General features: G+C 43.3%; 1 protein-coding gene across 3 annotated transcripts; it reads left to right on the top strand.

Annotated features, from left to right (window-relative positions):
• The first annotated feature begins 560 nt into the window (after nt 1-560).
• Nucleotides 561-19,886, top strand: ATP5F1C (ATP synthase F1 subunit gamma). 3 transcript variants are annotated; one of them, XM_070754445.1, is made up of 10 exons: nt 561-746; nt 3,747-3,781; nt 5,557-5,688; nt 8,000-8,204; nt 10,585-10,728; nt 11,342-11,406; nt 13,334-13,489; nt 13,833-13,929; nt 16,563-16,608; nt 19,747-19,886. In XM_070754445.1, the coding sequence occupies exons 2-9, from the start codon at nt 3,763-3,765 to the stop codon at nt 16,567-16,569; spliced, it is 825 nt and encodes a 274-aa protein (XP_070610546.1). In that variant the 5' UTR covers nt 561-746; nt 3,747-3,762; the 3' UTR covers nt 16,570-16,608; nt 19,747-19,886. The 3 variants fall into 3 exon arrangements, with proteins under 3 accessions (XP_070610546.1, XP_070610547.1, XP_070610548.1); XM_070754446.1 differs by lacking the exon at nt 16,563-16,608 and having other exon boundaries at nt 571-746; XM_070754447.1 differs by lacking the exons at nt 16,563-16,608; nt 19,747-19,886 and having other exon boundaries at nt 631-746; nt 13,833-13,933.
• Nucleotides 19,887-21,464: the final 1,578 nt, after the last annotated feature.

Here is a 21,464-nt window from a genome sequence, read left to right as displayed (position 1 = left end):
AGTTCTGGGAGTCGAAGTCCACTAGTCATAAAAGAGCCAACTTTGCCTAACTCTGCTCTACCTCTTCCTCTGAATGATTGGAGAATGACAGAAATTATAATTCTGGGCTGTAGAGTTTGTCCCGGCCGGTGAAATTTTAATTTGAAAAGTTAAAGTATTTTAATAATAAATAATAATAATGTATTTAATTATTTTTATTTTATTTTAATTAATAACATTTTATTTAAAGTTATTATTAATAAAAATATATTAATACAAAGTTATTATTAATAAAACTTTATTATTATTAATAAATCTTTACTATATCTATGCATCAACCAAGTTAGGAGTAGCTGAAAACATATCCTTCATTCTATGTAGACATCAATCCTAGTTAGGGGTCGCTCTAGCACGTCAGCTTTGGGGTGTCCATGATCTTTTGGAGGACCGCCGCCTTGCCGCTCAGGGGCTGGCCGGTCTAGCCGGTACAGCTCAGTGTCCGAGAAATCATAGAGAGGAATGCGAGAGGGTGTATGTGTGGCGGCGGCGGAAGTCCACCCGGAAGCCGTCAGAGCTCTTCCTTTTTTTTTCGCTTCCTGAGCCCGGTTCAAGGCGAGGGAGGGCGACGCATGCGCGGTGCCAGCGCCCTGACCTTCAAGCAGCAGCGGCTTCAGCCGGCGGGCGATCGGACGAAGCCTGCGGAGAAAGAGACGGACCGGCGGCGCTGCTGCTGCTCTTCTTGCCGGTGCACAGGCCCAGCCGCGGGGGTACTTCAAGGAGAAGGGGAGCTGCGCGAGGGGTGGTGGTGTTAGGAGCGGGCGGCTTTCTGCACATGCTCAGAGGCGCTCTCGCCTCCCTGAAAGTCCTGGAGGGGGGAAAAGGTGCCTGGGACTGACAGCTGCCTGGAGTTTCCTTGGGATTTCTTTCCTGGTGGCTGAAAGCCCATCATTCCTGGCCCAGTGCCCTTGTTGGGGGGGGCAGTGGCTGGTGGGTGCTGGAGTCCAGCAGCATGGGAGCTCCAGGGAATAAGAGGCTCAAGTTATAAAAAATTTAAAAAGTTGGGGACGATTATTATTATTTTTCGCATTCACTGGGAATCTGAACTTACCTGATCAGGTTGTCTCAGCCATTGGTTTTCCCCTGTTTCAATTCTAACTTAAATTCTTTTCTTTTTTTAATATTGGCGATTTATATTTACAGTATATAGTCTTTATAATTCACATCTTTCTATAATCTTTTCCAGTAATGTCTTTCCTTTTGAAACTGAGTAGCTATACTATAATACTAACATATTATATACAAAATAACAAATAAAAAATAACAAAATAATAAGTATCTGTTAATCGGTTAGGTATTTACTACTTTGTGTCCCCCCCCCTCCTTTCAAGCCAATCATAAAATACATTCCAAATGTCACAGTACATTCCAAATCCTCCATTTTTTTTCATTTCATTGTCATCTTATCTAACTCTGCACATTCCAAAATTGTCTTTATATTTTCACTTGGGACTTCTTTCTGTTTCCAGTATTGCGCTATGCTAATCCTTGCAGCCCTTAAGATATGTAATGTAATATATTGGTACTTTTTTCTTCATTTTCTGATCTATTACTCCCAGTAGAAATGCTTCCAGTTTTATAATTATTTCTTGATTTGTAATTCCCACTAACCAAATTTGAGTGCTCTACCAAAATTTCTTTATAAGGGGACAGGTCTACCTGAGTCCTACGGGACTTGGTGGCATACAAGTCAAATTAATAATAATAGTATATAATACAATCCATATTATGTTGACATTTCCAAGTGTTAGGCATAAGGTTTGTGTGCATTTACTTAAATGTAAATAAATCTTAACTTAAATTCTAGCTCTACATTAATTTAATTCTAACCTAGCTTCTGTGCACCTCACTCCTGTGGGTTCACGTGCATATATAGAGTCCCTTCACTGGAGATTTTCTTTTTTTAAAAATGTATTTATTAATTTTTTCCGTTTTTTAAAAAACAATACATGATCGTATTTACAGATGAATCTACATCATATATACATTCCTATCAACATTATCTTTTGATTGCTTTTAGATTTCTTGATGTTTTGTTTCAATGTTTAGTTTGAGTTTCTTTTTTTTTTGTCCATTGGTACCATTTTGTCCAGATTTCATAGTAGTCCGATTCTTTTCGATTATTGAGTTCCATTGTCAATCTGTCCATCTCTGCGCAGTCATATATTTTTTTAATGATCTCGTTATCTTCAGGTATTTGCGGGTTTTTCCAGTTCTGTGCAAATACAATCCTTGCCGCTGTTATTATATGCAAGCTTAAATATTTTACATTTTTAGGATAAGTCCCTCTCATAATACCCAGTAGAAAAAACACTGGTGTATATTCCATCTTTGTATTTGTTATTTGACACAACCAATTATTTATTTTTTTTCCAATATTTTCTTGTCTCTGAACATAACCACCATAGATGAAAGATGAAATTTTCAATCATCCAGGTCATGGTTGTCCCAAAGGTGTTTTTTTTTCAAGCAGCAATTGGATTTCCTTGGGGTTTTTTTTTCTTTTGAAGACCTTTCACTTCTCATCTGAGAAGCTTTTTCAGCTGACTGGGATTTTAAGGGGGCGAAGGGGAAAAAAAAAAGGACCGAAACTCTCCATAAACTTTTAGCTTTGGGGTGGATGCCCTTCGAATGGTGCGCGATTACAAATGGATTTCCAGGAAAATCGCAGACTCCAAGACCTATGTGCACTTCAGTTTGAGAAACAAGCTCATCCCCATCAGCCTGAGCTCAACAGTGAAGGGACACGGCAGAAAAACACCCTGCAGGCAAGACGGCCACATAATGAAGAAAACACTCAGGTTGATTTCTTCTGATGGAAAATTTAGGAAAGGATAACTACAAACAAACACGTTTCCTTTTCTTATTTTGTAGCTTTGGGTGTCAGATCTGTGTCTTGAATTTTAATGCACTGATTGAGAAGAAAGCCTGATTTCCATTCAGGAATTATTTAGCCAAATAAACATGCTTTAATGGTCAGGCGGTAGGAAAAGCAAGTAGGATGCTTGGCTGCATAGCTAGAGGTATAACAAGCAGGAAGAGGGAGATTGTGATCCCCTTATATAGAGCGTTGGTGAGACCACATTTGGAATACTGTGTTCAGTTCTGGAGACCTCACCTACAAAAAGATATTGACAAAATTGAACGGGTCCAAAGACGGGCTACAAGAATGGTGGAAGGTCTTAAGCATAAAACGTATCAGGAAAGACTTCATGAACTCAATCTGTGTAGTCTGGAGGACAGAAGGAAAAGAGGGGACATGATCGAAACATTTAAATATGTTAAAGGGTTAAATAAGGTCCAGGAGGGAAGTGCTTTTAATAGGAAAGTGAACACAAGAACAAGGGGACACAATCTGAAGTTAGTTGGGGGAAAGATCAAAGTCAACATGAGAAAATATTATTTTACTGAAATAGTAGTAGATCCTTGGAACAAATTTCCAGCAGACGTGGTTGGTAAATCCACAGTAACTGAATTTAAACATGCCTGGGATAAACATATATCCATTGTAAGATAAAATACAGGAAATAGTATAAGGGCAGACTAGATGGACCATTAGGTCTTTTTCTGCCGTCAGTCTTCTATGTTTCTATGTTTCTAATAAAAACAAATGATCTGTTGCAGCTGTTCTATATTTTTGTTACTTTAGCAACCAAAGGAGGCACATTTGGGGTGTGTAATATACAAATAATTTGTTTCTTTTTTTCCAGGATCCAAGTTAGAAACATGGCGACTCTGAAAGACAGTAAGCGTTCAATGTTATTTTTCTTTTTCTGAGATAGTCTGAAATCATGACTGTATTTTCTTTTTAAAGGTTCTTTTAGCATTAGCAGTACCATTTAGATTTATATACCATTTCACAATGTTTTGCAGCCCTCTCTAAGCGGTTTTCAGAGATTAAACATATTTCCCCCAAAAAATATGGCTCCTCATTTTACCCACCTTGGAAGGATGGAGGGCTGAGTCAACCTTGAGCCTGGTGAGATTCGATCTGCCAAACTGCTGGCAGCTGGTGATCAGCAGAAGTAGCTGGCAGTACTGCACTCTAACCACTGTGCCATTGAGGCTCTTTAAGACTCTACCATGTTTCCCAAAAAATATGACCTACTCAGAAAGTAAGCTTGAGTTTTACACGTGTGCCCAATATAAGCCATACCCCCCCCCCCAATAACTCCTAATTAAGACCCTGCACACTCCAGGGTAGGTGGGTAAAAATTAAGCTAGGGTGGGAAGGTGGAGCTGCCTTATTACCTTCAGATAATTGCAGCCAGGCCTGGAACACCTAAACCTATTTCTTCTGCAGCCAGCAAGGCTTTCCTAAAGGCCACTGCAGCCAATAATAGAGCTCCAGATTGATCCAGAACTGTTTTCAGTTACAGAGGACTTCAGGAACGCTTTGCTGGCCTTGCCAGATGAAGAAATTCCTGAAGGGGTTGATAGCGAAAAAGAGGCCAGGATCTATCTATCTATCTATCTATCTATCTATCTATCTATCTATCTATCTATCTATCTATCTTTCTATCTTTCTATCTTTCTATCTTTCTATCTTTCTATTAATATAATCTATCTATCTATCTATCTATCTATCTATCTATCTATCTATCTATCTATATAATCTACCTACCTACCTACCTATTTAGAATTGTCGTAAAAATGCAAGTTCCAGTTGTAGTTACATATGAAGAAACAATAGCCATTGCGATCTCTGGAACCTTTAAAAAATTTTATTTAAGCTTTCGTCAGCCGCTGCTGATATTGTCAGAGTGTAAAATCCCCAATACAAGAGGGCATTCGCAAGTTGGGAAACACTGCACTAAACAATGTCGTCTGGCGGGCTCCAGGGGAAGAGCCTTCTCTGTGGCGGCCCCGGCCCTCTGGAATCAACTGCCCCCCGGAGATTAGAACGGCCCCCACCCTCCTTGTCTTTCGCAAATTACTTTATCGCCAGGCATGGGGGAACTAAGACATCTCCCCCAGGCTTTTATATTTTATGTTTGGTATGTACGTGCTGTATGGTTTTTTTTAATTGTTGGGGTTTTATATATGTTTTTTATTATTAGATTTGTTCTATTGTTCTATTGCCTTTTTATTACTGTTGTGAGCCGCCCCGAGTCTTCGGAGAGGGGCAGCATACAAATCTAATAAATTATTATTATTATTATTATTATTATTATTATTATTATTATTATTTTACATGTGCAGTGACTAAATCGATCGGCATTACACAGAAGCAAGCATCTCTTCAATGGGGATTTTACACTCTGATGATGTCAGCAGGGGCTGATGAAAGCTTAGTTTTAAATTTTAAAATTTAAATGTTCCCGAGATCGTGATGTCTATCGTTTCTTTATCCTTCCTTCCTTCTTTCCATCCATCCATCCATCCATCTATCTATGGCAGGGTCTTATTTTTGGGGACACACAGAAGTAATTTCTGTCGATTCTGCTGTTTGTTTTGTTCTGCCATTTTCTTTGTCTGCTTAAAAATCCTACCTCAGTTCGTATCCTCTAATCCGTACAGTTACCCGGCGCTTGAAGTCCATCAAGAACATCCAGAAAATCACTAAATCCATGAAAATGGTTGCCGCCGCAAAATATTCCAAGGCGGAGAGAGAATTAAAGCCTGCCAGAGTTTATGGTGTGGGGGCATTGGGTAAGGGCCTTTCTCCTTCGTAACGGACAATGTTTACTCTTTCTTAAAAGGGTGAAATTATATCTGACACTTTTCCGACCTGGAGTTTTTCCATCAGCTTTTTAACAAGTAGTCCTCCACGTACGACCATAATTGAGCCCCAAAAGACAGTTTAACTGTCTTTTGGGGTTCAATGATAGGCCCAAAGACAGGCTACAAAAATGGTGGAAGGTCTTAAGCATAAAACTTACCAGGAAAGACTTAAATGAACTCAATCTGTATAGTCTGGAGGACAGAAGGAAAAGGGGGGACATGATCGAAACACTTAAGGGTTAAATAAGGTTCAAGAGGGAAATGTTTTTAATAGGAAAGTGAACACAAGAACAAGGTGGGCACAATCTGAGGTTAGTTGCGGGAAAGATCAGAAGCAACGTGATAAAATATCATGTGACTGAAAGAGTAGTAGATGCATGGAACAAACCTCCAGCAGACGTGATTTTAATGTTTCCAAATGTAAAATAATGCACTTGGGGAAAAGGAATCCTCAATCTGAGTATTGTGTTGGCAGCTTTGTGTTAGCAAAAACATCAGAAGAGAAGGATTTTGGGGTAGTGATTTCTGACAGTCTCAATGGGTGAGCAGTGTGGTCGGGCGGTAGGAAAAGCAAGTAGGATACTTGGCTGCATAGCGAGAGGTATAACAAGCAGGAAGAGGGAGATTGTGATCCCGCTATATAGAGCACTGGTGAGACCACATTTGGAATACTGTGTTCAGTTCTGGAGACCTCACCTACAAAAAGATATTGACAAGGCGGGCTACAAGAATGGTGGAAGGTCTTAAGCATAAAACCAGTCAGGAAAGACTTCATGAACTCAATCTGTATAGTCTGGAGGATAGAAGGAAAAGGGGGGACATGATCAAAACATTTAACTATATTAAAGGGTTAAATAAGGTTCAGGAGGGAAGTGAACACAAGAACAAGGGGCCACAATGGGAGGTTAGTTGGGGGAAAGATCAGAAGCAACGTGATGAAATATCATTTGACTGAAAGAGTAGTAGATGCATGGAACAAACCTCCAGCAGACGTGATTGGTCAATCCACAGTCACTGAATTTAAACGTGCCTGGGATAAACATATATCCATCCTAAGATAAAATACAGGAAATAGTATAAGGGCAGACTGGATGGACCATGATTGCCGTCAATCTTCTCTTTTTCTATGTTTCTAACTTAACGTGAATTTTGCCCCATTTGACCTTCGATTGGCGCAAAGTCACCCAGCTGGCTTTCCTGGTGAAGGTGGGACTAGAACTCAATGTCTCCCAGTGGTTGGGCCAAAGTCATTCAGGAGGCTTTCAGGGGTTTGGTATCTGGGCTTTTCGATAGTTGCTAATTTTTTATTTTTTATTTTTATTATAATATCAAGAAGCAAACAAACAACAAAAAACATTTATACATACCTGTCTATATACATATTGCTTTACTTTAATGATTAATATTTTATAATTCTGTTTTTGTTTTCCACTTTCCGTTTTTGATATTATTTCATTTTCTTATGTCTTTTTTTCCTATCCAATTATACAGTTTCCCCCACACTCCGTAGTAGTCCTTATTTTGTTTATTTTGTAGTTCGTAGGTTAGTTTACCTAATTGTATAGTCTGGAGGACAGAAGGAAAAGGGGGGACATGATAGAAACATTTAAATATGTTAAAGGGTTAAATAAGGTTCAGGAGGGAAGTGTTTTTAATAGGAAAGTGAACACAAGAACAAGGGGACACAATCTGAAGTTAGTTGGGGGAAAGATCAAAGGCAACATGAGAAAATATTATTTTACTGAAAGAGTAGTAGATCCTTGGAACAAACTTCCAGCAGACGTGGTTGGTAAATCCACAGGAACTGAATTTAAACATGCCTGGGATAAACATATATCCATCCTGAGATAAAATACAGAAAATAGTATAAGGGCAGACTAGATGGACCATGAGGTCTTTTTCTGCAGTCAGACTTCAATGTTTCTATGTTTCTATTTGGCGCAGTCTAACATTTTCTTGATCACCATCTATTCATTTGGTATCTTTTCTTATTTCCGTGTTTGTGCGAATACCAGTCTTGCTGATGTTAATATGTGAATTATTAAATAATAATCTTCTTTACTGTGTTGTCCTCTGATTAGTCCTAGTAGGTACATTTCTGGTTTTATTTCTAATTTCTAATTTAGTATTTCTTCCAGCCAATTTTGAATTCTAATCCAAAAACTTTTTGCTTCCGGACATAGTTGCAAATTTTTAAAGACCCCTCTTTTCTTTTCTTTCTTTTTTTTTCTTCCCCCAGCTCTCTATGAGAAAGTAGACATCAAGCCCGCCGAAGACAAGAAAAAGCACCTCCTTGTTGGCGTGTCTTCCGATCGTGGCCTTTGTGGGGCCATTCACACCTCCGTGGCTAAAGAGATCAAGAGTCAGTTCTCCAACCTCACTGGTGCAGGGAAGGAAGTCATGGTGGTTGGGATTGGTGACAAGCTGAGAGGCATCCTTCAGAGGTAACCTTTTCCCCTGGGCCTCGTCAATTTGAAGTACAGGTCTCTCAGCCCTGGTGGTGCAGTGGTTAGGATGCAGTGTTGCCGGCTAATTCGGCTCATTGCCAGGAGTTCAGTCCTCACTGGCTCAAGGTTGACTCGGCCTTCCATCCTTCCCGAGATCGGTAAAAGGAGGACCCAAATTGTTGGGGGGGGGGCAGTTTGCAGAGTCTGTATACCGCTTAGAGAGGGCTGTAAAGCACTGTGAAGTGGTATATAGGTCTTGGTGATATTATTATTATTATTATTACTACTACTACTATTTCTATTATTATTATTATTATTATTATTATTATTATTATTATTATTATTTGTATGGATTTGTATCCGTATTGCTGTTGGCTATTATTCCGATTAAAGGTAGATAGGTACCATAGATAGATTGGTAAGGGATAGAGTAGGCAGGCAGGCAGGCAGATGATTGAGAGATAGGTAGGTAGGTAGATAAATAGTGGGATGAATGATAGAATGAATGGATAGGATGAATAGATAGGTAGGTAGGTGGGATAAATAGACAGACAGTAGATAGATAGATAGATAGATAGATAGATAGATAGATGGGATAGAATGAATGGATAGAATGGATGAATAGACTTATTTATGTATTTATTTATGTATTTATTGATTGATTGATTGATTGATTGGATTTCTGTGCCACCCTTCTCAGAAGACGATAGATAGGTAGATGGGTGATAAATGGGATAGATACAAGATTGTTGGGGAAAAGATTCCGTCTCCGTAAACCACTTAGAAATCATAGATAGATAACCTAGGTGGTTGATAGAGTAGGTAGATAGGCAGACAGGTGATTAAGATGATAGGATGGATGGAAAGAGAGAGAGGATAGATGGGATAGATAGGATAGATAGAATGAATAGGATAGGATGGATGGATGGAGAGTTAGATATGAATGGATGTGGAGAGAGAAGGAGAAGAGAGATGGATGAATAGATAGACAGAAGATACATCGATCGATTGATCCCAGATTGTTGCGGGCAAGATTCCATCTCTATAAACCACTTAGAGAGAGCTGTAAAGCCCTATGAAGCCGTATAAGTCCACGTTCTATTGCTGTGGCTTCAACCATTTGTTAAGTACATTTTGAGATTACAATGGCACTGAAAAAAGGTGACACGAGCATATATCGGACCAGAATATCTCCAGGACCGCCTTCTGACGCATGAATCCCATCGACCGATTAGGTCCCACAGAGTTGGCCTTCTCCGGGTCCGGTCGACCAAACAATGTTGGCTGGCGGGACCCAGGGGAAGAGCCTTCTCTGTGGTGGCCCCGGCCCTCTGGAATCAACTCCCTCCCTCCTCGCCTTCCGTAAAATGCTGAAGACCCACCTTTGTCGCCAGGCGTGGGGATAATTTCCACCTTCTCCCCCTTTTTTATTATGTTTTCGGCCTTACTGTATGATGGATTAGGTTGAATGTGTATGATTCTATAGTTAGGGATTTTACTATGTATTAATGTTTTTAAAATTGATTTGACTTTCTACTATTGGATTTGTAATGTATTGTATCACTGTTATGTTGTGAGCCGCCCCGAGTCTTCAGAGAGGGGTGGCATACAAATCTAATAAACTATAAACTACAGTAATACCTCGTCTTACGAACCTAATTGGTTCCCGGGGGAGGTTTGTAAGACGAAATGTTCGTAAGACGAAACATTGTTTCCCATAGGAAACAATGTAAAATCAATTAATCCGTGCAACGGAAAAAAACCCGCAAAAAAACGCCGCCGCCCGGCTGTCACCTTTTGAAACAGCCGGGGGGCTTCTCAGCGTCCTCCTGAACCCGAACGCCAAACCCGAACTTCTAGGTTCGGCGTTCGGGAGGCCACCGAGAAGCCCCCCGGCTGTTTCAAAAGGTGACAGCCGGGCGGCGGGGCTTCTCGGCGGCCTCCCGAACGCCGAACCCGGAAGTTCGGCAAAAGTTCGGGTTCGGGAGGCCGCTGAGAAGCCCCGCCGCCCGGCTGTCACCTTTTGAAACAGCCGGGGGGCTTCTCAGTGGCCTCCTGAACCTGAACACCAAACCCGAACTTCCGGGTTCGGCGTTCGGGAGGCCGCCGAGAAGCCCCCCGGCTGTTTTAAAAGATTTTCTTAACTGTCATGAAAAAGGTCAAACAATTCGGTTGGCTACATGATTAACCCGTTGTCACATTCGACCGTAATGGGCAGGCTTCATTAGAGCCTTAAGTCGAGGACCCGCCTGTCTCCTTCATCTGATTGTTGTATTAGAGATCAGCTGAAATTTCTGGGTGGTTTTTTTTAGAACTTTTGATTTAGAGGTGATGCAACTTGGAACCTTCAGCCTAACCGCCCTGCTCTTAATTTTAGGACGCATGGAAGTAGCTTCCTCTTGAACTTTAAAGAAGTTGGAAGGAAGCCTCCCACTTTTGGAGATGCCTCGGTCATTGCTCTGGAGTTGCTGAATTCTGGATATGAGTTTGACGAAGGCTCCGTCATCTACAATCGGTTCAGGCAAGAATTAACCCCGCCGTTCTGGAATATGCGGGAGGGGGATTTCCAGGGAGAACAGCTCCACGGTCTGACTTAGGCTCAGAGTAAACAGTTCTACGGAATTCAAACATAATTTCATTTAATTAATTATATATGTCACATGTTTTTTTGTTGAATTTGAAAATTAAGGGAGACTAGGATAGATCTATTTCGGCCTTATTTTGGCCTCATCAGCTAGCCATACCCACTGGGACTTGAGCCTGCAACCTTTGCCTTGTAAGGCAGAGAATTATCCTCTAGGCTACAGTATCCAATCCCTTCAGCTCTGCACCAGGGAAGGGTTACGTATTTTTGTGTCGAATCACCCTGGTGTATTGAAGGAACATCACAGCTCCTTATTTGCCTCTCAGCCCAACCCAGGGCCATTTCCAAGGCAGTTAATTTTATTGATAGCCGACAATTCTATCTGTATGTGTCACATATTCTTTTGCTGAATATGAAAATTAAGGGAGACTAGGATAGATCTATTTTGGCCTCATCACCTAGCCATACCCACTGGGACTTGAACCTGAACCTGGGACAGATGAAGACGTATAAACTCAAAATATTTTTTTTCTTTTCTTTCCCCTTTCAGGTCTGTCATTTCCTACAAAACGGATGAGAAACCAATCTATTCTCTTGAGACAGTTTCCGGGGCTGGTAAGTCCAGGCTTTGAAGAAGTCTAGTGAGCAGCCACCTCCAACCAGCCCTTTCCTCCTCCCTCTCTCTTTCAAATATTGCACGAGTTCCACTTTTCGGAGGAAAAGCCTTCACGAAAGACCACAAACCAAGCGGTTTACAGAATCAGCCTCTTGCCCCCAACAATCTGGGTCCTCATTTGACCCACCTCAGAAGGATGGAAGGCTGAGTCAACCTTGAGCCGGTGGTGAGATTTGAACTGCTGGACTACAACTAGCAGTTAGCTGAAGGATCCTGCAGTGCTGTACTCTAACCACTGCGTCACCCCGGCTCTTTGTGTTGATACACAGTATTGTCGTCCCCCTGCCCCCCAGCCCACAAATGAAATAATCTAACATCATGTAAGCTGGGTGAAACTAATTTTTCCCTTTGCAACGATGGTGTCATTGTTCTCAGTAAATGAACCCTAGGAAAGTGGGGACTTTGATACTTTGTGTGGGTTCAAGAAACTGTTTATGGAGTACATCCCATCACACTTAGAAGGATGAATCAAGCGAGCTTACGAACGCCTCTTCTAACGAACTTTTCGAGATACGAACCCAGTGTTTAAGATTCTTTTGCCTCTTCTTCCGAACTATTTTCACCTTATGAACCCAAGCTGCTGCCGCTGGGATGAAGGGGTTTCTTTCCCCCCCCCCTTTTTTGAAGAAAGAAAAGGGAGGGGCGGCTTGGAGGGGGAAAGAGTTTGCATTTTAAAAAGTAGGAGAATGGCGTGCTTGCAGAGGCACTGAAAGGGTGTCTTTTGAAGAAAGAAAAGGGCTTCCGTTGCCAACCGAAGCGCCTGTTCTCGCACTGCTGGGATTCCCTTGAGGCTCCCCTCGCTGGGAAACCCCACCTGACAACTTCCGTTGCCAGGGTTTGTGTATGAAAGGGTGTGTTTGAAGAAAGAAAAGGGAGGCCCCCCTGCCTCGCCTTTCTTCCTTCCCACACACCCTTTCGCTGCCTCTCCAAGCACCCCGCTAGCCTTGCTTCCTCCACCCGCCCCCTTTCGCTGCTCCTCCCCGCCCTCCGTTCGCCTCCCTCCTAAAGTTTGGGATTTTCCTAATGGATTTGCATGCATTATTGGCTTTTACATTGATTCCTATGGGAAACATTGTTTCATCTTACAAACCTTTCTACTTGCGAACCTTGTCACGGAACGAATTATATTTGTAAGATGAGGTACCACTGTATTTGACCCTGGGGGGACAGAGGAGGGAAGTTCAACATCACTCATCTACCTACCTACCTACCTACCTATCTACAGTATCTATCTATATCTATCTATCCATCCATCCATCCATCCATCCATCTAACTATTGTGCAGTGGTTCTTAACCCGGGAGTCGGGACCCCTTTGGGGGTCAAATCACCGTTTCCCAGGCGTCACCTAAGACCCTGGCAAAAGACAAATTTCCCATAGTGTTAGGAACTAAAGCTTCTATTCTGGCGCCTTGGAACATATTTTTACAATCGACCAATCAGGCGTTTACAGTGGGGGCGTCCCTCTGACCTTCCTGCCAATCAGCTTAAAGCTCTGTTGGGAGAATTGGTGCTAGACTTATGGTTGGGATTCACTACAACATGAGGAACTGTATTAAGGGGTGGCGGCATTAGAAATGATCCCTTGAGGCGTGGAGTCTGGGCAGTTGTATGGAGCTTGTAGGTTTCCTGGCCAGATGCCCTTCCTGTCGCCGATACAGAGTTTTGTTCAGCAGATTATTGTCTCGGTGAGCCCTGAGAGAGAAATATCTGCCTCTACCTAGGATCGAACTCACAGCCTTCTGATTGTAAGGCGAGAGCGCCACCTCTATCTAGGCCGCCGTACCACTGTGTGCCATCCCTCTGCCCATAATATGCTTTTAAGGCCGCAAGGTACAAGCTGTACCAATTGTGTGTGTTTTTACAGAAAGCCTCACCATCTACGATGACATTGACGCGGACGTCCTGAGAAACTACCAGGAGTTCGTATTGGCTAACATCATCTACTACTCCATGAAGGAGTCTACTACCAGTGAGCAGAGCGCTCGTATGACCGCTATGGATAATGCCAGCAAAAATGCCTGTAAGTGGAAACCTTAGGCTTTTATGCCTAAGGTGGGACTAGAACTCATAGTCTCCTGGTGATAGGACCACAGTCACCCAGTCAGCTTTCATGCCTAAGGCAGGACTAGAACTCATAGTCTCCTGGTGATTGGACCAAATTCAATCAGTCAGCTTTCATGCCTAAGGTGGGACTAGAACTCACCGTCTCCTGGTGATTGGCCCAAATTCACTCAGTTGACTTTCATGGCTAAGGCGGGACTAGAACACACAGTCTCCTGGTTGTGTGTGTGTGTGTGTGTGTGTATGTATGTATATATATATATCAAACAATGATCTCCTTGTTTTCCCCCCCTTTTTTGAAGCTGAGATGATTGACAAGCTGACCCTGCGATTCAATCGCACTCGCCAAGCTGTCATCACCAAGGAGCTGATTGAGATCATCTCTGGTGCTGCAGCTCTGTAAGTATTGACAGGTGTCTCCCTGAAGTTCTGATCATTTATTTATTTTTGTGGGGTCCTCGATGCTCTCCAAGCTTGGTGGGGGTTCTTGCAAATGTTTCATTACCAAAGTAGGCACCCGGTTTCCCCCAAAATAAAACATCCCCTGGTAATAAGCCCATTCGGGTTTTTGAGTGCATGGCAATAAGGTCAACCGCTTATTTCAGGGTTCAAAAAATATAAGACGTGATCTTATTTTCGGGGAAACACAGTTATCTGTTCTATCTATCTATCTATCTATCTATCTATCTATCTATCTATCTATCCATCTATCTATCTATCTCTATCATATACATCTATCTATCTACATCTATCCCATCCATCCATCTGACTGTCTCTAATCTAATCTATCTACATCTATCTATCACATACATCTTTCTATCTACATGTATCTACCAATCAAATCTATCTGTCTGTGTCTGTCTGTCTGTCTGTCTGTCTGTCTGTCTGTCTGTCTGTCTGTCTATCTATCTATCTATCTATCTATCTATCTATCTATCTATCTATCTCTATCATATACATCTATCTATCTATCTATCTATCTTTCTATTTATCATCTATAATCTATCTATCATCTATCTATCTATCTATCTATCTATCTATCTATCTATCTATCTATCTAACTCTATCGTATACATCTATCTATCTATCTATCTATCTATCTTTCTATTTATCATCTATAATCTATCTATCTATCATCTCTATCATCTATCTATCTTTCTATCTATCTATCTATCTATCTATCTATCTATCTATCTATCTATCTATCTATCTATCTATCTATCTATCTTTCTATTTATCATCTATAATCTATCTATCATCTATCTATCAATCATCTATCCTGTTTCTCCCCAAATAAGACCTCCCCTAAGCCCAATGGAGTGTTTGAGTGCATGTCAATAAGGCCAAGCACTTATTTCAGGGTTCAAAAAGTGTAAGACACAGTCTTATTTTCAGGGAAACTTCAATACTCTGATGATGTGACCTACTTGTGTCATGAACAATGTCCGCAGGAAAAGGTCCAAGCTCAGACAGCGCCAAGGAGCCCACATTTTACAACCCCCAGCTACAAATCTCATTCATTTCTTTTTTATTTGTTGATTTATTTTTCTGGAACACACAAAGGAAGCGCAAAAAGGGGTCATGAACCTGTGCATGCTGCTGTTGTGGTGGAATGTAGCCTGGATTCCCCAGGGGAGGGGGAGAAGGAGCTGAACTCCAGAGGGCAAAGAGACAGGGGAATCATAGGTAGCTTTATCGGGAGAAGGATGGTAAAGAAAAGTCCCCTCTATCCATTTCCAAAATTTAGGGATGCAGGTACAGGTAGTCCTTGACTAACAACCGTTCCTTTAGTGACCGTTCAAAGTTACAGCAGCCTGTTGAAAAAAAAAGTGAGCCATTCATAAAAAGCGAAGGCAAGATATTTGATACTTGCCTGCCATAATACCGTTCAATGAGGGAGATTGTGCTCCCGCTGTGTAGAACGCTGGTGAGACCCCATTTCGAATACAGTAATCCCTCGCTACTTCACGGTTCATCTTTCGCGGATTCGCTACTTCCCGGGTTTTCAAAGGGGGTTTAAATCCATTAAATCCATAAAAAAAATTAAATTCATTAAAAATTCATAAAATTCTTCTACAGTACTACTGTACTCTACTAAAGAAACTGGTAGGATATCACATGGAGTTCCAGCTGAGAAACATTATAGAATGACTGTTTAATGCAAAGGGTGGGTTTTAAAAGTCCAAATACTTGTTAAATACATAAAAAAATATATTTCCTCTACTTTACGGAACTTTTTCATGGGTGGTTTTGCAACGCCTCCCCTGCGAAAAACGAGGGATCACTGTACTGTGTTCAGTTGTGGAGACCTCACCTACAAAAAGATATGGATCAAATTGAATGGGCCCAAAGACGGGCTACAAAAATGGGGGAAGGCCTTAAGCATCAAACCTATCAGGAAAGACTTCATGAACTCAATCTGTCTAGTCTGGAGGACAGAAGGGAAAGAGGGGACATGATCAAGACATTTAAATATGTTCAAGGGTTAAATAAGGTTCGGGAGGGAAGCGTTTTTAACAGGAAAATGAACCTAAGAACAAGGGGGCACAATCTGAGGTGAGTTGGGGGAAAGATCAGAAGCAACATAAGAATATTATTTTATTGAAAGAGTAGTAGATGCCTGAAACAAACTTCCAGCAGACATGGTTGGTAAATCGACAGTCACTGAATTTAAACATGCCTGGGATAAACGTAGATCCATCCTAAGATAAAATACAGGAAATAGAATAAGGGCAGGCTAGATGGACCAGGAGGTCTTTTTCTGCCATCAGTCTTCTAGGTTTCTATGTTTCAATGGGTGGGTGAGGACAGCAGCAATTGAATGCAGCATAGAACGGGAAACGATTGCCTTTTTATTCTGCCTGTTTAATTGGCGCGTCTCATTAGCTTGTTTGATGTGATCGCTTAATTTTAAATATTAACACACGCTCAGCCTGGCTTGTGTCTTCGCACCGATTTCTCTGCCTTTAATCTGCCTTGTTGATGCTTCACTGCATGCCTTGTGTTTTGTTTTGAACCAAATCCACAATCAGGCACTAAGCGGCTAATCCGAATGTGAATGTCCTCCAGAATCAACAGGTAAAATGATGCCGTAAATTATATGCTAAGCAATAATAATACAGTGGTCCCTCGACTTGCGCGTTCTCGATTAGCGCGAAACGCTGCAACGCGGTTTTTCAAAAAATATTATTTAAAAAATAAAATATTAAAATATTATTTTAAAAAAAAAAATTTTTTTAAAAAAAATTTTTTTTTTATTCTGTTCCCTGAATGGAGACCGCCGGCCGCTCAATCGGGCCGGCAGGGAACAGAATGGAGCCTTCCGCGGCGGGGCTGGTAAGGGGGGGAGCCGAGGGGGGAGCCGAGCCCAGCCCCGTGGCATTCGCTTTCCTCCCGCCGGCAGCCGACTGATCGTGGGCTCCTTCGCAACCTCGGAGAGCTTCCTGGTTTTCGTGAGCTTTCATGCCCCGGAAGCTCTCCGAGGTTGCGAAGGAGCCCACAATCAGTCTCGGCTGCGGGTGGGAGGAAGGCGAATCCCCCGTGGGCTCCGTTACATTTTCCGCTGCCAGCCAGGCCATGCTGGCAGCAGCGGAACAATCGCTGGGTGGAAGGCGTGCTCGGCTCTGCCGCTCCAGCCGCTTTCGGCCGAGCCTCCCCGGCCAAGCAGCCAGGGAAGTCGAGCCAGGCGTGGCGGCGGCAGCGCTGCTTTTCCGGTCGCCCGGTCCTCTCCTGCCTCCTGCGCCGATGTTCCCCGCTGCGACGGAAGGCAGTCGCTTGGCTAGGGAGGCTCGGCCGAAAGCGGCTGGAGCGGCAGAGCCGAGCACGCCTTCCACCCAGGGAGTCCTGCCCTTTCATTCCCGCCGACCACAGGGGCGAGGGGTGGGGATGAAGGGGCAGGACTTCCCGGGCGGAAGGCGTGCTCGGCTCTGCCGCTCCAGCCCCTTTCGGCCGAGCCTCCCTAGCCAAGCGACTGCCTTCCGTCGCAGCGGGGAACATCGGCGCAGGCCGCCGCCACGCCTGGCTCGACTTCCCTGGCTGCTCGGCCGAAAGGGGCTGGAGCGGCAGAGCCGAGCATGCCTTCCGCCCGGGAAGTCCTGCCCCTTCATCCCCACCCCTCGCCCCTGTGGCCGGCTCATCCAGGGGGGCGTGTGTGGACTGGCAAGCGGCAAGCGGGAAGACCAAGGGAAGGTTCCTTCAGCCGCCCAACACCTGATCCGCTCCGCAGCGCGGCAGCAGCGAGGAGCCGAAGATGGGGTTTCCCCTTTGCCTTTACCCCATCTTCGGCTCCTCGCTGCTTCCGCGCTGCGGAGCAGATCAGCTGTTGGGCGGCTGAAGGAATCTTCCCTTGGTCTTCCCCGCCGCCCACACGCAAACTCCACCATCTGCGCATGTGCGGCCATGAAAAAAAATGGCGCACATGCGCAGAAGGTTTTTTACTTCCGCATCCAGTATAACGCGGAAATCGGTTAGCGCGGGAGGTCTTGGAACGTAACCCCCGCGCTAATCGAGAGATCACTGTAATAGTTAGACCGTGGAAATATCTTTTAATAGGGGCGGGAAATGTTTAGCTAGCTTTTTTGCTTTGATTGAGATGCTTGCTTGCCAGATGATTGACACTGCTTAAATCCCGGCTGCCAGCATTTTTGCATAAAAATCAATTCCATGCCTGTAATGTATGCGCCAGATGGATATTGGTGAGCCAGGGTTTATTATTATCATTATTACCATCATTATCATTTATTATTATTCTTTTATTCATTAAATATGTTGTGACTACTACTTCTACTATATTATTGTTATTATTGATATATTAAAATATTATGAAACTATGCTTTCTATTGGTGGATATGGGGTGTGTGTGTGTGTAAGCCAGCAGTGTGGAAGGTACAATTGGCGTTGACGTTCTCTCCATTGAAACATGAGTTCCTTTCAAAAGCAGCAATGGCTGTCATCCAGATAGGAAGGTAATTGAAAGCAAATCATTGCAGATAAACTGTTTTGATAACAGGAACTGTAACTGAGGAACCAGCTAAATGTAGTACCACACATTCCCCCTTGTTGAGGTCCATCTATCATTTCTCTATGCAGTAATACCTCGTCTAAGGAACCTAATTGGTTCCGGAAGGAGGTTCGTAAGGCGAAAAGTTCGTAACACGAAACAATGTTTCCCGTTGGAAACAATGTAAAAGCGATTAATGCGTGCACGGGGGGGAAATCCCAAAATGGCGCTCCGCTGGGTGCCGCTGCCTGGCTGTCACCTTTTAAAACAGCCGGGGGGCTTCTCGGCGTTCTCCCGAACCCGAACTTTTCGGGTTGGGGAGGCCACCGAAAAGTGCTGCCGCCTGCCTGTCACCTTCTTAAACAGCAGGGTGGCTTCTCGGCATTCTCCCGAACCCGGAAGTTCAGGTTCGGGTTCCGGAGGCCGCCGAGAAGCGCCCGGCTGTTTCAGAAGGTTACAGCCGGGCGCCGCCGCTTGGCGGAGCGCCATTTTTGCGATCGGCGGCGGCATTTTTGGCCGATCTGGAGGCTGGAAAGGAGGTGGGGAATCCCAATAGGGAATTCCATGGGCGGAGCTTTGACGTCACGAAGACATCCTTCCTGGTCGGCCGAAACGTGTCCTCCAGGAAGGACGTCTTCAGATTGGCTGAAAACGCTGCCGCCGATTGCAAAAACGGCGCTCCGCTGAGCGGCACCACCCGGCTGTAACCTTCTGAAACAGCCGGGCGCTTCTCGGCCGCCTCCCGAACCCAAAAAGTTCGGGTTCGGGTGAATGCCGAGAAGCCCCCCGGCTGTTTTAAAAGGTGACAGCCGGGCGGCGGTGCCCAGTGGAGCACCATTTTGTGATCTGCGGTGGGTTCGTAAGGCGAAAAAAGTTCATAAGAAGAGGCAAAAATTTTCTGAACCCTGGGTTCGTATCTCGAAGTGTTCGTATCATGAGGTACCACTGTATCTATTATCTATCAGTCTGTCGTCTAAGCCAGTGTTTCCCAACCTTGGCAACTTGAAGATAGGGAGTTGAAGTCCAGATATCTTCAAGCTGCCAAGGTTGGGAAACACTGCTCTACAAGAATTGTAAAGGCTGAGGCCAAGCCAGCAGTGGGGAGCGGGAGAGAAAGAAAACAGAAGTCATTCACAAATGGACAGAATTCGAAGAGACATTCAGTTGAGTGTGAATGCAATTCAAGCTCGTTTTAATACATTTGTTTCTGTTTATAGATAAAAGAGAATTCATCCAGCAAGCAGTTCCTTTCTCAAGGGAGAAGATTATTAATCTTGTCATTCTGTGAAGAATTTCTCAGGCAGAGAATCCCGTCTGTTTGGAATTTGTATTTCAATAAAGTCCTACTTGAAAGTTTCCTCAATTATATGACCGTCATGAATGGTGACACCTGCATCACAGGATGTTCATAGTGCTGCTGTTTGCACACTTACAGGACATATGGGTAGTTCTCGATTGGTGGACCACGATTGCGCCCGTTTCCATCTTTTCCGTAATCCTAGTTTTACCTCTGTGTGAGTGCATAAAATGAATCATTCACCTTAGCTACTGAAGGGGGCGACTCAAAGGCCCTCGGAGAACTACAGAATGTAACAAGAGTTGGAAGGGACCACGGAGATCTTCTAGTCCAACCCCCTTGCTCAGGCAGGAAGCCCTATACCAGGGATGTCCCACTCAAGGCCCGGGGGCTGGATTTGGCCCGCAAGGTGCTTAGATCTGGCCCGCGGGGCTACCCTGGAATCAGTTAAGTGTTAAGGAGTGTGCAGAGTTATCTATTAGTAGTCGGAGATACACGTACACGGAGGAAACGTGGAGGCTTTGCAGGTATCCAGCTGATAGCCCAGAGATACAAGCAATAATTCAGCAATAGATATATATACACATGGTATGCTTGTATGTATGATTGGTTCTTTAAATTGGGGTTTTTTAGATTATTTTTAATATTAGATTTGTTTACATTGTCTTTATTGTTGTTAGCCGCCCCGAGTCTTCGGAGAGGGGCGGCATACAAATCTAATAAATAAATACAATCAAGATACATTCAGTATATAAAATATTACTTACTTTGGCAAATATCTTATTCAAGAACAATCCTAGTTATACACAAGTGCATCAGTCAATAACTCTCTGTACATATACAATACTATAAAGCCTTATTTGTTCAGCTTACAAGTACATTAAACCGTCATCGTTCTCACCGTTAAGGAAAATTCTCCTTAGTTCTTGGTTGCTTCTCTCCTTCATTAATTTCCATCCATTGCTTCTTCTGGGGCTTTGGAGAATAGCTTAACTCCCTCTTTTTTGTGGCAACCCCTCAAATACTGGAAGACTGCTAACATTTATTTATTTATTTGTTCGTTTGTTTAGATTTGTATGCTGCCCCTCTCCGAGGACTCGGGGCGGCTCACAGCATATACAAAAACAGAACAATAATATAAATCCATTAAAAACAACCATTAAAATTCAATTAAAAGAACGTAAAACCTATCAAACCAATCATTCAACACTCATACTTAAAACATTCATTGATCAGGGGGAAAATCTAAAAGTCCCAAGCCTGGCGACAAAGATGAGTTTTTAAGCTCTTTCGGAAGGCGAGGAGGGTGGGGGCAGTGCGAATCTTTGGGGGGAACTGATTCCAGAGGGTCAGGGCTCACACAGAGAAGGCTCTTCCCCAGGTCCCGCCAGCCAACATTGGTCGACAGGACCCTAAGGAGGCCAAATCTGTGGGACCTCACTGGTCGCTGGGATTCATGTCACCTCTAGTCCTTTTTATTAAAGAAGTATGCAGCAACAACAAATGGTCACCGCTGTTACAAACAAATTTTATTTTTCAAGTTGTGATAAACGGGAATTTCCACAGATGTGTCATTGAGTCATTTTTTTACTCCTAGCAATTGCATGGATAGATTTTCCCCATGACAATCGGTCTCTA

This window comes from Erythrolamprus reginae, chromosome 6 (genome assembly GCF_031021105.1).
Source record: "Erythrolamprus reginae isolate rEryReg1 chromosome 6, rEryReg1.hap1, whole genome shotgun sequence".
NCBI classification, from domain to species: domain Eukaryota; kingdom Metazoa; phylum Chordata; class Lepidosauria; order Squamata; family Dipsadidae; genus Erythrolamprus; species Erythrolamprus reginae.
This window is presented reverse-complemented; position numbering and strand designations above follow the sequence as displayed.